This window comes from Psammomys obesus, unplaced genomic scaffold (genome assembly GCF_907164565.1).
Source record: "Psammomys obesus unplaced genomic scaffold, mPsaObe1.curated_primary_1811, whole genome shotgun sequence".
NCBI lineage: Eukaryota > Metazoa > Chordata > Mammalia > Rodentia > Muridae > Psammomys > Psammomys obesus.
Genome location: NW_026591233.1, coordinates 21941 through 38830, shown reverse-complemented (window position 1 = coordinate 38830; position 16890 = coordinate 21941). Strand labels below are relative to the sequence as shown.

The 16890-nt window shown below is 47.1% G+C and overlaps 1 protein-coding gene across 1 annotated transcript in view; it reads right to left on the bottom strand.

Annotated features, from left to right (window-relative positions):
- Positions 1-780: 780 nt before the first annotated feature.
- LOC129679120 (coiled-coil domain-containing protein 30-like) overlaps positions 781-16890 on the bottom strand; it is a gene marked incomplete at its 3' end in the record, with an annotated part of 25783 nt that continues 9673 nt past the window's right edge. Inside the window, 3 exon segments of the mRNA XM_055610040.1 lie at positions 781-922; positions 5840-5952; positions 14516-14660. Of these exon segments, the coding sequence (XP_055466015.1) occupies positions 781-922; positions 5840-5952; positions 14516-14660 (400 nt within the window).

Sequence of the window (16890 nt, the reverse complement as noted above, 5' to 3'; positions counted from 1 at the left end):
TGTGTGTGTGTGTGTGTGTGTGTGTGTGTGTGTGTGTGTGTGTGTGTGTACCACATGCATGACTGGTGCCTGATGAAGCCAAGAGGAGGGTGTCAAATCCCCTAGAACAGGAATAAAGGATGATTATGAACTACCACGAGGGTCCCGGGAATCAAACCTAGGTCTTCTGTAAAAGCTACAAGTGCTCTTAACCCCTGACCCCCAAGACTGATATTTTCGTTTGAAGGTGAGACAATTATAAATCCACATTATGGGATATGTTCCATGTCCTATTTGAGTTGGCAACCATAAAAGTCCTGCAGGTCCTTCCGAGACTCCTCACATTCAGGCCGGTGGGGCTGGCTCATTGGTAAAGTACTCGCCATGTAAGCATGAGGCCCTGCATCTGATTCCCCAGAACCCACCTAGAAATGCTGGGCATGGGTGCGAGGGCTTGTAATCCCAGCACTGGGTATGAAGAGGCGTGGATCCCTGGGTGCTCGCTCGCCGGCCAGTTTAGTCTCACTGGTGGGTACCGGGCCAATGAGAGAAAGGAAGCACAGAAGGCTCTGGGTGATGACCCTTGACCTCCACATGCACCTGCGCGCGCGCGCGCCCATACACACACACACACACACACAGAGTGTGCAAGCACATACATATTAAAAAAGAATATGTCACACAGAAGATGGAAGGTGGCAGCAAAAATGGAAGCTGGGGTTGAGAGAGGTGCTGGAAATGAGAAGACGACCTGGCGTTCTTAAACTGGTGTCACTGCACCCTATTTTAGGTTTTTCTTACCATTTCAATTTTCTGTTGCAGTTTCCCAGTTTCATCTTCGAGTTCTTTAATCCTCTTATTCCGTTTTTCTAACTCATGAGTTAGACGGTCCTTGACCTTTTGAAGCTTGGCTCTGTGGCCGTGGTGTTTGTCTTTGTAGTTTCTATAAAAGCAAAATTCAGGATAAGCATGCCAGAACACAACTAGGGCCTATTTGGCCTCCTTTGGGATATGACCCATGGACCTTTAACATGGTTGGCTCACATCATCTTCACCTCATGAGGGATGAATCTAGAACTACCCTGTCTCTTTAGCCGGCCCCACAAACTCAAGCCTCTGGCTTATCTCAGTTTGAGCTGACGACAGCTTTAGCGTCTGAATTTAATTTAAACTCCTGGACTTTGAATCTCTGATGTAGGGATTCTGACTACTGCCCCACTAATGAGAATTATTACTTACATTTTTCTGGTTCCTGGCTATACTGTTTCACTTTGAGACAGGGTCTCACTATGTAGCCCTGCCTGGCCGACCTGGAGCTTTCTATGTAGACCAGGCTGACTTTGAACTCACAGAGATCCACCTGGCTCTGCCTTCCTCCCAAGTGCTGAACCTAAAGGCACATGCTGCCGTACCTGGCCTATCCTCTTTCCATTTTTTAAAATTATTATTTCCCCACAAGTGTAGGTGGAGGTTGTGGGACAAGTTATAGAAGTTGGATCTCTCCTAGCATGCGGGTTTCAGGGACTGAACTCAGGCTGTAAGGTTTTGTGGCAAATAGCATCACCAGCTGAGCCTTCTGGCTGGCCCCTAATTTTTATCATTACAGTCCACGGGGTTTGGCTGAGCAAGAGTTGTCTTGTAAAATAGCTGACTTGGTTTTCTGTATAACTAGATTTTTCTAGCTTTCTTCGTGCCTACGTGAGTCCATGCACATTTTGGTTAACAGCATTTAAGGAGGAAAACAGCGTTCCCGGAGAGAAACCGGCATGCACTTGCTTTCGTCTCTTCCTGCTGGCTGACTGAAATGTGACTGTTGCAGTGAACGTCCTCACCATGTGGAGGGTGTCCACACGTTACAGCTACAAGAGGCCAAGCCAGGTGGTGGCGCACGAGAGGCAGGTGGATCTGAGTTCGAGGACAGCCTGGACTACAGAGTTCCAGGATGGCCAGGGCTACACAGAGAAACCCTGTCTACAACAACAACACAAAACCAAACCCTCAAACAAAAAACAACCAAATAAAAACAAGCAAAACAAGAGCAACAAAACAAGACTACAGGATGCTCGATACAATACTACAGGACGGCAAAACGGTAGAACCCAGGCTCCTGGTGCATGAACCTCTGTGCCAGTCATGGATTGCTTATGTTTGCACTGTCAGGTAAGAAAACACTCCATACACTGCATGGCCCCTTTTCAGTGTTTTGAGGCAGAGTTCCAGTACATTGCTTAGACTGGCCTGGAACTAACTTTTTATATCTTCTGCTTTGTGTGTGTGTTCATGTGTGAGTGCAGGTGTGCATAAATGCATGGGTAAGTGTGGAGGCCAAAGGTCAGTGTCTGAGGGTTGCCCTCTGCCTTCTATTTGACACTGAACCTGAAGCTCACCCACTTGACTAGGCTGAGTGACCCCAGGGAGTTCCAGGGATCTTGCCTGTCTTCCCCTCTCCCTCAGGACTGGGGTCACGGGCTTGTTACATGGTTTTTGGGGACCTAAACTCAGTTCCTCATGCAACTTTACCTGCTGAGCTGGCTCCTGGCCTCTGAAGCCATTCATATTCAGGTTCTCTCGTACAGTACCCTAACTAATAGTGCTCACTACAGAGAGCTACCGTCACACGCCCATTTCAGTCTGTGTCCCTTGCACAGTTCCCACTATGTAGTATATGAAGACTATACTTCAGTAAACCTCTTTCATTTCCTAAGAAAAAAATTCCCTCCCATAACAATCTCCTTTCCTTTTGCACTGAGGATGCACAGTGGAAGCCGTTCCTGTGCGTCAGTGTCCTCGGAGCATCTGAAACAGAGCATCTCTCAGTGTATGCTAGCCTTTCTAGCTCCCCTGGCTGTCCATAGTAGTGCTAATGAATGTTTGGTTTTGTGACAGTGTCTCACAATGTGGCCCAGGCTGGCTTTGAACTCCTGATTCTTCCGCCTTTAGTTCCTGAGTGCTGAGATTATAGTGTGCCACCACATCCAATAAATTCATGATAGCTTTTTTTTTTTTTCTAAAATATTGTGTCTCATGTAATCCAGGGTAACCTTGAACTTGGCTACATATCTGAAGCTGACCTTGAACTGCTGCTCCTCCTGCCTCAACCAACCAATAGCTAATGTTACAGGTCTGTGACAACATAACCACTAATGTTTTAACATTGTCTAACACACAACACATGCTCTTAGAAATTCTTCTACTTATCCTGGCTATTAAAACCCAATCTTGGGCTGGAGAGTTGGCTGAGCAGTTAAGGGCACTTTTTCTTGCAGAGGACCCAGGTTCAACTGCCAGCACCCACATGATAGCTCACAACCATCTATAACTCCAGGCCCAGGGGATCCCATGTCCTCTTCAGAGCTCCAAGGACACCAGACATGCATGTTGCACACCTACTTATGTGCAAATAAAACACACATACACATAAAAGGACAAAATAAAAAAAATAATTAATTGCCAGGTGTAATGGCACACACTTTTAATCGGAGCACTCAGGAAAGCAGAGGCAGGAAAATCTCTGTGAGTTCAAGGCCAGCCTGGTTCAGGATAGCCAAGGTACAGAGGGAAACCCTGTCTAAAAAAAAAGAAGAAAAAAATTAATTAAAACCCCCAATCAGGCAGGTGTGGTGGCACACGTCTTTAATCCCAGAGCTCAGGAGACAGGGGAAGGCGGATCTCTATGAGTTTGAGGCCAGTCTGGACTACAAAGCAAGTCCAGGACAGCCAGGGCTATTATACAAAGAAACCTGTCTCCAAAAACCAAAAACCAAAAGAAAAAAAAAAAAAAAGCCAAACATACAAACAAACCACCACCATTACAACCACAAAAAACCTAAAACCCAAAACCCCAATCATTAGTTTTCCTACCAAAGAGCTGCTGTATTGCCATTTAGATTAAAACTAAATTGTTTTGAAAGGGATAAATTTTAGAGAAATTGGGAAAATAGCCGATTCCCAATATGTTTGGTATTGTCACACTGTTTTCTGTCTGGTTTGTAAAATTATGTATAAGTGTGTGGGTTTGTGTGCACTTGGTGCCGGACAGCCAGGGAGAACCCAGAGGCTTCCCCGGCCACTGCTGTCTGGCTTAAGTACTGGTTAAGCCTCAGGCTCTAGGTCAGCTTGCCCAGGGCATGTGGGGCTTTTCTGGCCTTCTGAATTCATTAAGCACCAGCCTTACAAGGTAGCACAACACTCAGGGGTCCAAGTAAAACCAGATGGCCTGTTACTTGGGCCTCAGGAAGGTGAGGGATTTGTTCCCAGTTGAGAAAATACGTAAATACAAGGTTTATCGGTAAAGATCAGGATGGAAGTCAGGGAGACAAAAACCACAATGAACCTTGTGCTTTGACATTCCCTGCCATTGTCCTTTCCAGATCTGTGCTCTTCAACTCTGGACATGCGTTAGAACCAGATGGTGATGCTCTGGGGAAACACTCTTTTTTTTTTTTTTTTCATAGATTTTGATTAAATTCATGTATGTAAGGACCATGGCGCATGCAACTGGGGTTAGATTCATTTTTCTAAAGGTCACGCATAAATAACAGCCTCACAGCCATAGCGCTCTGTCTCTTGCTCTCTCTCTCTCTCTCTCTCTCTCTCTCTCTCAAAATACGATGGAAAACCCTGGCTGTAAGTACACATGTAAATAATGGAATATGTTGAGTGACAAAAGTCAGGGACAAAAAGAACAACATGCAGAATGAATCTATTTAGAAATTCTGGAAAGCACAGACATCACGACAGCGGCTGCCTGAGGACTAGAGGGACCGAGGGGTCAGAGCTGCAGACTGAACTGTCGTCGGGCGGGAGAGCACTGGGGACACGGTCTGCATCTTGTCTGAGGTGGGAGTTGCGTGTAAATACACGCTCGTCGAAACGCACTGAATTGGACAATAGTTTTCTGGACATGTATTTGGTACACATCAAAGCAAGAATGCTGGAGGAAACTTTCGTCCGGGTCTCCTCCCTCTACAAAGGGGATGTGGACAAACAGCAGCTCCTCCATCACGATGGCAGCAGTGGCGGGAGGGCTCCCAAAGGCAATCAGGCCTGTGGTGGGATCCCAGCAGGTCTAGAGGCAGCATAAACTTTGCTGCCTCTTCGTTAGCTCTTTGTGCTCCTTGGCGCCAATTGCTGGTCAGGGCATGAAACACAGTGAGTAAAGTAGTGTGGTTTCGTAATCACTGATTCAGAGTTCCACGGCAGCTTGATACCGAGTGTCACCAGAGTGAGAAAGAGACTTACGTCTGGCCTCAGGGAGGTGGCACAGGAAGGCTCTGCTAGGGAGGCGGGTGACACTGCAGTGATCAGTTGGGCCTTTTGGGTTCTCTGGCTCTCAGGCGTCCAGTGCACATCACTGCCCAGGCCGAAGAAAGGACGTAAGAGGGGTACTGGAGAGACAGCTCAACCGTTAGGTGCGCTTGTTGCTCTTCCAGGGGGCACCCGTTCAGTACCGAGCTCCCACTTGGCGACTCACGACCACCTGTAACTCCCGTTCCAGGGGATCTGGCGCCCTCTTCTGGTCTTCAGGGGCTCTTTCATGCATGTGTGGCATATAAATGCCACACACATACACAAACACATAAGTTAAAGACAAGTAAGTAAATATTAGAGAACAAGGGGAAACCCTTGAAGACAGTGAGAGGGTATATTTGGGGAAAGCACGATTCATACAGACGGAGAGCATCGTGATTGCCCAAGTCCCTCTTCTTGGGAAGGAACTGGGCCCCGCATCTTCCTTAGAACACTGTGTAGTTGGGACTGGGAGATCACGGTGGTAGCCCGTCAGTGAGATTGCTCTGGCAGCTGCTGGCGGGGCAGCTCTCTGTGTCCTGGTTGTCTGCGGGGAGCTTGCTTAGTTTACCTCACGTGCTCACCAAGTTGCTCCAGAAACTGCGCGTGCTCTTGCCATAGAGCTTCCTTCTCCTGCTGTAACCTAGACAGCCTCTCTGACAGTTCCTGGTTGCTCTTGACATACTGAAAAACATGGGGGCGGGGGGAGACTAGTCTGTGTCTTTGCAGACAAGTCCTCACGTAAAATCCTAATGGCAGGATTTGATGAGCCTTGGGGCAGCTGAACACGGGGGGCTTTCGGGGAGACGCTGGGAGTCAGCTCGCTCCTATCGCAGGAAGACAGGAGCTTCTGGATCAGGACCCTTCCCAACCTCAGCCTATGTGTCCCTTTGTCTGGCTGCTCATTTCTACCCTTTAACAAATCAACAGAAGCATAGCATTCCCCTGTGTGAGTGGGATTTCCAGCCTTGCATAAGGCCACACGTGGTGGCACTTCTAATCCTAACAATTGGTCAAGGGCGTTTTCAGCTACATGAGCGTGTGAGGCCACCTGGTATTGCCTGAGACTCTGAAAAAGAAATAATTCCAGAGGCCTAGCCTTGCCACTGGGATCTGAAGTCTTGAAGACTGAACTCTAATCCATGAGGTCTGATAAAATAGTCACCAGGTCTATTGTATCAGAGTTGAATTGAATTAGAGGTACCTAGCCTCTGGTCACTCAAAAGGCATCACTGGCTTGCTGGTGGGCGGAAAGCCACACATCTCCGGGGACATGATACTCCTGTGCTCACCGATGTGATATGAGAGGAGAGGAGGCAGTTTGCTTTTTAATAAAATGAGTGCATTAAAAAAAACACCTCTTGATCTTGGTCCATAAGGCTGTTTGGATTTAGAAAGTGGTTGTGGAGACTAGAAACTCAAAAGTGGGAATCTGAGCTGGTTAGTGTTGAGGCCTGATCTTTGACATAGCTGTAGCCATCTTTGTGTTCTCCTTCCATTTGTTTATAAGGTGAAATTAAGTTCAAAATCATAAACTTTTCAACTCTGCTTCCTGGAAGCGGTTGTTGATAGCTGGTACTAGCAGGCCCTGCCAAAGTGTCAAGCTGACCTTATATTTTACTGCGATTCAATAGTGTCATAACTCACGCTTTATTGCTCATTTGGCTACACCCTGGTTGCACACTTATCTACACACCTGGCTACACTTTGGCTGTGCTCTAGAGGACCCTAAGCCCTGCCTCACTTACCTCCTTAGGACCAATCGGCTTAAAGGTTAGCTGATAATGCTTTGTCTAGCTAGACAACAACCGTACATTGCTTTGTACGGTTAGCCAAACTGTGTTACTGCCCTGCTCCCACCCCTGTCTTCTGTGCTTGGTCAACGTCACAGTTAGGCTCCTGAGTTCCTTTCTGTGTCCCTGGTCATGATCAGTCTTGGAGTGGAGCATTCAATAAACCGTCCATATCTGACTGAGACTGGTGTTTGAGTGGTTTGTGTGGCTATTCTTGGACTATAACAGTTAGATTGCAATGTTCAGGCTAACTATACCTTACCCAGAATCCTCGAGATAAGAAGCATTCAGGATTTGGGGATATTTGCAAATTACCTTGGGAATGAGACCCAAGGCCGGAGATAAAATTCATTTATGTCACATATATACCTTATTCACACAAGCTGAAATTATCATAATATTTTTGTGCACCTGCATTTTGATGACCTGTCACATGAGGTCAGGGGTGGCGCTGGCCACATGTGGTGTCAGGCCAGACAGATTCTTGCGGTGTTACTCATCATGGCTTAGAGCTCCCCCCAGCTAAAATCAATCTTCCTACTTCAGTCTTTACCAAGTAGCTGGGACTACAGGCATGTGACACCATAGTGGGCTCCAAAAAGTTCAAATTTGGGGGCATTTCAGACTTCCAAGTTTTGGATTAGGGATTTGTTGTTATTGTTGTTTTTCAAGGCAGGGGTTTCTCTGTGTAGACCTGCTTGTCCTGGAACTCACTCTGTAGACTAGGCTGGCCTTGAACTCAGAGATCCACCTGCCTCTGCTTCAAGTGCTGGGATTACAGGCTTGTGCCGTTACCGCTCAGTGGATTAGATATTCTTAACCTTCGGTCTGAGCTCATTGATACTAAGCACCCATGGCAAAAGACTTGACTACATTATCAGCTAACAGTTGCCTGTAGGGAAGCGCTTCGGAAGACCATAAGCGTCCCCCTAGATCCTCCTAGATCTCAACCTTCCCAATGCTGAGACCCTGTAATCTAGTTCCTCATGTTGTGTGGACCCCCCCCCCCACAAAATTATTTTCCTTGCTACTTCATAACTATAATTTTGCCACTGTTATGAATCATAATGCTAATATATGATATGTGACCTCTGTGAAAGGGTCATTTGACCCCAAGGGGGTTGTGACCCACAGGTTGAGAAGCACTTGCCCTAGTGGCTCATGTCAAAGCCTTGGTGGCCCACTGATGGGCTTTGGGGAAACTGACTGGATCCTGAGGTTTCTGAACTAAATAATAAATAATAATGGATTAACTCCTTGCTGGATTCATCAGGGTAGGGCTTAGTTAGAGGAAGGGATCACCTGGGTATGGCCTGGAAAGGTGTTCAGGCCCCTCCCCCCTCCTCTCTCTGCTTCTTGGCTGCCATCAGGTGACAGTTGCTCCTCCAGGCATTTTCCCACTGTGACTCTCTGCCTCAGGCCACGGACAGAGGCCTTTGACACCGAGGAGAAATAAACCTTTCCTCCCATATGGTTCATTCTCAAGTCTTCGGCCTCAGAGACAAAAAACAATGCTTAACCAGCAGTGCTGTGATGGAACTGACAACTCCATGTCTGCAAGGTGAGCCAGACACCGCTGATCAGGTCAGTGAACTTCCAAGGAGAACACTTCCAACCTAGGAGTCTAATTACTAGACCACAGTAGAGTTGGAGGACCACAGAGGTTTTATGAGTATCTTAAGATAACCTCTCTTGTAGCTAGAAGGCCAGTGTAACACAAAACCAAACTTCCTCAAACAGACGGCAGATTTCCAGCACACATTGATTTCACTGTCTTGTCCTCTTCTGTGAAGGGCTTGGGGAAGAATGATGTCTTGACAGGACCACCGAGCCCCATGGCAGTGCAAAGCAGCCCGGCCCCGCTGTCCCAACAGTTTAAAGTTCTTGCTTTGAGTTCTGTATGGATTGCATCTTACTTAGGCAGGTACCTTGGAAGAAGACGCCTGTTGCCACAGATGCAGTTCTTTTGGCAGAAGGCTTGCCTAGCATGCATGGGGACCTGGGTTTGATCCCCTGCATGCCACAGACCAGGCATGGTGTCACACACCAGTCATGTAAGCACTGGGAGGCAGAGGTGGGAAGATCAGAAGTTCAAGGTCATCTCAGCTACACAGTGAATTCAAGATCAGCTTGTAGGCCAGGGCTACACAGAGAAACCTTGTCTCAAAACCAAAACGAAGCGAAAAAAAGATGCCATTGTCCTTAAAAGCCACCTGTATATCACGGTCGCATCTTTTCTTATTGTCTCCACTCATAACGTGGAGTTAGTTCTTACAAAGCCAGAAGCTTCAGGCATATGTGAAGGAATGAATGGATTTCTAGGAGGCTAAGGTAGGGAGGAAGGACTACAATACTGAACAGACCGAAGTTACTACTAGGGATGTGCTTATCAGAGTCAGCATTCAAATTAGTGATTTCTCTCTCTCTCTCTGTGTGTGTGTGTGTGTGTGTGTGTGTGTGTTTATGCACATTTATGCAGAGGCCAGAAGAGGGTGCTGAATCCCCTGACGCTGGAGTTACCTGTGGGATGTGAGCTGCCAGATGTGGGTGCTGGGAGCTCAACTCTGGTCCTCTGTAAAAGCAACAGGTGCTCTTATCCACTGAGCCATCTCTTCAGCTCTGGGATTTGAAATGTCAATGGGAACCTCTAAGAGTGACTTTAAATAGTTAGGTCAGCTGACTGAAACTTGAACTCAACAGCCACCTATATTCAGTGGCAGTAAAATGTCTTCCTTAGGGCTGGAGAGATGGCTCAGAGGTTAAGAGCACTGTCTGCTCTTCCAGGGGTCCTGAGTTAAATTCCCAGCAACCACATGGTGGCTCATAACCATCTATAATGTAAACTGATGCTCTCTTCTGGCGTGCAGGTGTACATGCAGATAGAGCACTCACACACATAAATAATTCTTTAAAAAAAAGATGTCTTATTTAGCACAAGGAAGAGGAAGGAAACAAAAAACTGATATAGATAGGAATTTTAGAGTAGTTAGTCATGGGTGACAGTTGGTGGGCCCAAAGGATGGGAATTGTCTCCAACCACGTGGCTCCCTGGTTTTAGTGGGGTTCAGAGTACTACAGAGGACCAGAGGACAGGTGGCAGCATTTAAACCCTAGGTGTGGGTGTGTTATTACAGCTCATAGGCAACAGGAACAATCAAATAGATTGATGAATAGCAAACAATCTGGGCTCTTGGTTCACTGTAATGCAAGTTTTGATTTTTTTGCAAACTCAGTTATCTTATGTAAATAACATAACTTTTGTTTTAATCCCAAGTGTGAGATTTTAGTTTGGGTTATAGTTTGTCCACAGCTGATAACTGTCTCGTGCAGGGTGTGGCCTTTGCCAGTCTGCCTTGTGAGGGAAGGAGGGGGACGTGGCCTAGGACTCTGAGGGATATAAATATGGGAGCTTGGACAGAGAAAGGTGGCATGTGGTGTAGAGCAGCCTGGACAGACAGACAGACAGACAGACAGAAACCTTTCAACACAGCGCAGGGGCTTGGAGGAGACTCCCTGCTGCATCTGTTGTCAACAGAGATTGCTATAGCCCCAGAGGAACCTATCAACCCTCAACAACCGGGAGAAGTAAAGGGGTCAGTGTCCCCTCTCCACTAACCTTTTCTCTCCTACCTAGGGTTGGGGGGTTAGGAAGGAGAGCCTTTAAGGAACCTCAAATAAAGTAGAGCTTAAAAACGAGCGCTACAGGTCACAGTGACTGATAAACAAGTAATCTGAATCTTTTTGATAGCAGCATGTTTTGAAACAGGGTATTTTATTTGTAGCCCAGGATGACCCGCCTCCATTTCTTCCCTTTAAAGGGGGGCAGAGTAGGCAGAAATCGAATGTTTCTCTTGCCCTGGGTCATTTAGGTTCTGACAAAGCTCCATCACTTCAGGTTCTGGTTAAACAGTTTCCTTACTAAGAAGCTCTGAAGGTCCCCATCCCCCACCCCTCCAACAGCCCTCCTGCCAGGAGTCCAGGGAGAGATTCTTCAAATATTCACACACAGAACCTGGCTGAAACCCACAAACTCGTGAGGCCTCAAAACTGTAGAGTCCGCTGGAGTTCTTGTCTCTCAGAATTTTCTGTCCACACTGAGCCTTCAACAGTTATCGGCTTCAGCACAGGCTTTCCTGCCTGGTTCTCACCGGCGAGTCATGGTGTTGGTCTCTCCAACCTCCCGTGGCCTCGCTTCTCTGATAGATCAAAAAGTATGGTTAAAATTTTTTCAGCTTGCTCACTTTTTCTTTGTTTGTGGTTAGTATGAAGAAGGGATAACTTCCAAGTTTCTTTTGTACAAAACCCTGGGCCAGAAACTCTCAAATAATTCCATGAGGTTAGGAATTGGAGAGCTTGTGGGCTGGTGAGCATGTGGAGGTGCAGGATGGATACATCAACTCTGGTCTCGTCCCACATTCCTGGGCAGCTCTTCCTTCTGGATAGTTCCGAGTTGTGACCTTTTCTAATGGGCTAGTAACCAAGTAAACGTTTGCGGAGGCATTCTGCTTTTATGTATGTCTAGGTACATCTCTGTGTGTGTAACACTGCAGAGGTCGGAAGAGGGCGTCACATCCCCTGAGGCCAGAGTTGCAGGCAGTTGTGAAGCTGCCTGATATGGGTGTTGGGGATCCAGCTTTGCTCCTCTGGAAGAACAGCAAATGCTCTTAACCTGCTAACTGTTCCTCCAGCCCCTCTGGAGCCATTCTAACACATGACCAAACCTGACCAAACCTCTATCACAGCCACTTTAGATTCATAGCTCATCTTCAGGGGCAAAGGGGAAAACCTAGACTGATAACTGGGGTGATTTCTGATGGCAGAGTTACAACACCACAAATGGGGTGGTCCTGCAGGACAAACCCTCACCTTGGGGTCTGATGCTGTCTCCGGGGAGATAGTGTCCCTGGGGTTAAAAGTTGTACACCCTGTTGGTACTCACATAGAGTTGCTTGGTGTGTGTGGGAAAACCAAAGAACAACAAACAAGAACAACAATAAGAGCCCTGTTCATCTGCCTCAGAAGTGAAGTACTGGAAGGCATGTTGCTCATAAAGAAAGCAGGTTTGCTTTCCCCTGTTGGTGTTTCCTCGAACACTGTCAGAGGCACGGGAGACAACAGACGAGTCATCTTTGGAGGTAGCGTCCCTGTGATCTCTGGCTCCTCTGGATTTATTGGAAACACAGCACGTCCTTCTGATCTCTCATCCAGTGGCTTTGCAAGCATTTTTTCCTCATGTACTAAATACCTTCTTGTTTGTTTTGGGGCTTAGGGCACAGAACTCCAAAACCACTGAACCACTGACGTACCATTATGTGTTGGCTATTTTTATGTCAACTTGACACAAGCTAGACTCATTTGAAAGGAGGGAACCTCAGTTGAGAAAATGTCTCCATAAGATCCAGCTGTAGGGCATCTTCTTTCCTTCCTTTCTTTTTCTTCTTTTTTTATTTTTGTTTTTTGAGACAGGGTTTCTCTGTAACCATGACTATTCTGCCACTCACTTTGTAGACCAGGCTGGCCTCTAACTCAGAGATCCACCTGCTTCTGCCTCCCAAGTGCTGGGATCAAAGGTGTGTGTGAACACCATCCCAGGCTACAAGGCATTTTCTTGGTTAGTGCTGATGGGGGAGTGCTGACGCTCTCTAGCCCACTGTGGGTAGTGCCATTTTTGGGCTGGTGATCCTGGGTTCTATAAGAAAAAGCAGACTGAGCGCTGGGCATGGTGGCACACACCTGTAATTCCAGAACTCTGGGAGACAGAGGCAGGTGAATCTCTGTGAGTTCAAGGCCAGACTGGTGTACAAAGTGAGTTCAGGATAGCCAAGGCTACACAGAGAAACCCCTGTCTCAGGGGGAGGGGGGAAAGAAACAAAGAAAGAAAAAAACTAAAAAAGTAGGCTGAGCAAGCCATAATGAGCAAGCCAGTAAGCATTATTCCTCCATGGCCTCTGCATCAGCTCCTGCCTCCAGGGTCCAGGCTTGCTTGAGTTCCTGCCCTGACTCCCTTCAGTGATGGACTATGATATGGAAGTATAAAACTAGTTCAGTAGACCAGGCTGGCCTCAAATGCACAGAGATCCCCTGCCTGCCTCCCCAGGATTGGGATTAAAGGTATGCACCACCACCACCTGGCCTCCAACTTGCTTTTGGTCATGGCATTCCACCACAGAAATAGTAACCCTATCTAGATGATCTCCTGTGTCCTTCCTCCCTGTGTTTTTATTCTGAGAAACTACAGAAATTACATGGAAGCAGCTCGGAAGAGCTATCTCTTGTAAAAGAAATTTACACCCATACAGGAAATGCAGTCAGCAAGTTTCTATGTCAGGAAGAGGGCTTTATTCATGTGTGTGTGTGTGTGTGTGTGTGTGTGTGTGTGTGTGTGAAAGAGAGAGAGAGCGTGTCTGTGTGTGTGAATATGAGCGTGTGTGCACCCCAGCCTTCATGTAGATGTCAGAGGGTAGCAGCTGATGTCTCTTGCCTTTTCATCTTTCAGACAGGGTCCTTTTTGTTTCCTACACTGTGTTCACCATCATCCCCGGACCCTGAACTCCCACGGACTCTCCAGTCTCTGCCTCCAGTTTCCCAACAGGAACACTGGAATTACAGACACTCTCACTGTCTGTTCGGCTTTTACATGGGTCCCGGGTATTCAAGCTCAGGTATCCACACATGCATGGCACGTGCTAATACCCAGGGGGCGATGTCCCTGGCCTACACCACTGTCATTATCGGAGAGACTTGATCTGTGCCTGAGACAACCCCTCTCTCACCCTATAACTCCTCCCTACACTCTCCTGTATCCTGTCTCAACTGTGCTCCAGGGGTCCCAAGGCCCTTTCTAGATAGCCCAGGATGCTGTACAAACTTTGAATATCTGACCTGTTTTAAGTCTCATGTTTTGTGGGACACCCATACATATACATGTAATTAAAAGTGATCTTACTCCTATTAATTTGCCCTATGTTGTTAATTTAAAAAGTCTTTTCCCTTTTCTAGTTTATGTCTAACGGTGCTTTGCCTGCATGTATATGTGCATGCACCATATTCGTGTCTGGTGCCTGAGGAGTTCCAGAGAGGATCTAGGACCCCTTGGAACTGGAGCTACAGATAGTTGGGAGCTACCATGTGGGTACTTGGAATTGAACTCACGTCTTCCACAAGACCAGCCAGTGCTCCTAATCATTGGTACATCTTTCTAGCTCTTATCTATTTAGTTTATGGCCCAAACAGCCCAGAACAATATAGGGAAGTCATATTTCCTTCCCCATATATATGGATATATACATTCCATAATTACAGATGTATGTATCTCTCCATATTTACATGTATGGTATACTTGTTTTCCCAGCTAGATTCAGGAGGTGAAGTGTACTCAGTGGTAATTAGCTAAACAGCAACAGTCCAGTCTCTGAGGGCAGGGAGACGGGGAAGCCTGTCTGCTGCTTTCTTACCTCATCACACTTTGTCCTCTCGTTTTCCAGCTGTTTGTGCAGAGCCTCTTGTTGCTGGGAACTGGTGGCTTCCCGTTGGTCCTCCTGATCCTGCAACGCTCTCACTTGTCTCTGGAGTTCATTTATGTCCTGGTCTAGGAGGACCCTGAGGGCGGGCAATCAATGCACAGCAGGTCACTCTGTGTTCTGCCACACTCTGCAAATGGCTCTAAAACTTCTGGGACAGCAAAGGGCGAGTTTGCTGTTTGGGGGCAGTGAGGTACGGTGGTATGTCTACAAGCTAAGGGGAGCCATGGTGGGAACTTCCAACATAACAGAAACTTTTCCTTAATTCTCCTTCTTGCCATCAAGACAAACCCATGAGGAAGAAATGATTTTCCTTATGGCTGAGACAAGGAAAGCATGGCACCAGAACAGCTCAGGCAAGGCTGAGGTGAGGCTCTCCTCCTGAGTCCACAAGCCTTCTTCCCCAGTGCCTTCCATGGCCCCGCAAGCTTCCGGCTCCAAACACCCACGGCAGCCCTGCTACAGCTGACCCAGGGACCGAACGCCTTGATGGGAGAATTCACGTTTCCAGTGAGCACCTTCAGTGCCTGTTCTTTCAAATTACAGCTCCTGGAAAGACTTTCTGAGGATTCAGACTGGGATTCTTCATTTGGGAGATTCGTCTTGAAGAATATGAGGATGGTAGTGATGAAATGGGGCACTGATTGGGGACATCTCACCTGCATGCCAGGGCAGTGGAATCCTAATCCTGTCAAGACAGCTTTGCTTTCTCGAGTTTTAAGCAAGCAGTAGGTTTCTGGATAGGTTACTCTGAGACCCTGGCTCACAGCTCTGCTGGCTCACAGCTCTGTACCGCTTGCTCCTCTGTTCTTTGGGTGTAAGTGCAGGCACACAAAGGATTGTTGGAGCTTAATTCTACCAATCACTCCTAACCCTACACCAGCTTCCTCACCATCATTTCTGCTTTATCCAAATCACTCTGTCATATCTGAGAATCCCTGCCACCATCATCTCTTTCTTCTTTATGATTCCGTTAGATATTAGCAACCTTAGGAGATACTTGGGCTGGACCTGTTCTTTATAATCAGTAGCCGAGAAACCCTAGGATGTTAAGTACCGGACAGGGGAATGGACCTGAGTCTGGTCTCTGCCTCTATAAGGAGATGACATCCTGAATTACTTTGATATAACTTTAGATAGTTAATTATAACTATCTAACTATAGTTAACAATAGCTATCTAAACTGTCCTCAGGAGCCCTAAACCTTACAATATTACTGCATGGAGGGGGGCGTTCTGGTAAAGAACAAGGACATACCATGGCCTTCTCCCTGGAAGGCCAATCTAGACAGGCCTGTCAGTCACTTGGATGGGGAGACTACTTGTTCTAGAGAGGTCAGCAACAGTACAAATGCTGTCTGCAATGCAATTGGCGCACTGGTCCCTTTGCCCATGCTGTCTCCTCTCCTCTCCAGTAAGCTGGGTATCTTCTACATTCCACTCTGCAAGCCTCATCTGAATTCTTCTGGCAGACATTTCACAAGCGCTGGGGAGCTGAGGGCAGACAGAGTGAGAGCCGCTGACAGCTCCGTTCTTAGTTTTGGTCCAAGGGACTGCATAAGAGCTAAGCCCTGGAACTGAGGGGATATTAAGCTGCTAGAACTGAGAAGGTCTTGGATTATCTAGAGTACAGCCTGGGAGTTGAAATGGAAATTGACAACTAGGAGGTGTGAATCGAAAAAAGCAACTCAGGGATTTGCTAGATACTAGATAAAAACAGAGACTTCACAAACTACAGTTTTAGCACTGACGGGCAAAATTCTCACTCTCATGCCAGGTCCCGGGGTTGAGAAGGTCCAACAAGAGCTTCTGTTTTCCCCACAGCCTGAGTCTCTTCACGGGTCCATTATTTATACAGTGGATCCTGGAACTTCTCCCATCGTTTTTTTTTCTGGTGTTGACAGTTGAACCCAGGGTCTTGTGCCTGCTAGACAACTGTTCCACCACTGAGCTACAATCCAAGCTCCACATAAACCCCTTCAGTGGCGCAGGCCAGGTGGTGGTGGCCACAGCAGCAGCAGCACCTTTAATCCCAGCACTAGAGGCAGGTGGATCTTTGTGGATTGAGGTCAGCCTGGTCTACAGAGATCGTTCAAGGCCAGCCTGGTCTACAGAGTGAGTTCCAAGACAGCCAGGGCTACAAAGAGAAATCAAAAAACAAGCAGAGAAGAAGGAGAAAGAGGAGAAGGAGGAAGGAAGGATGGAAAGAAAGAAAGAAAGAAAGAAAGACAGGAAGAAAGAGAGAGAGAGAAACAAAGAACGAACAAACGAAAGAAAGAAAGAAAGAAAGAAAGAAAGAAAGAAAGAAAG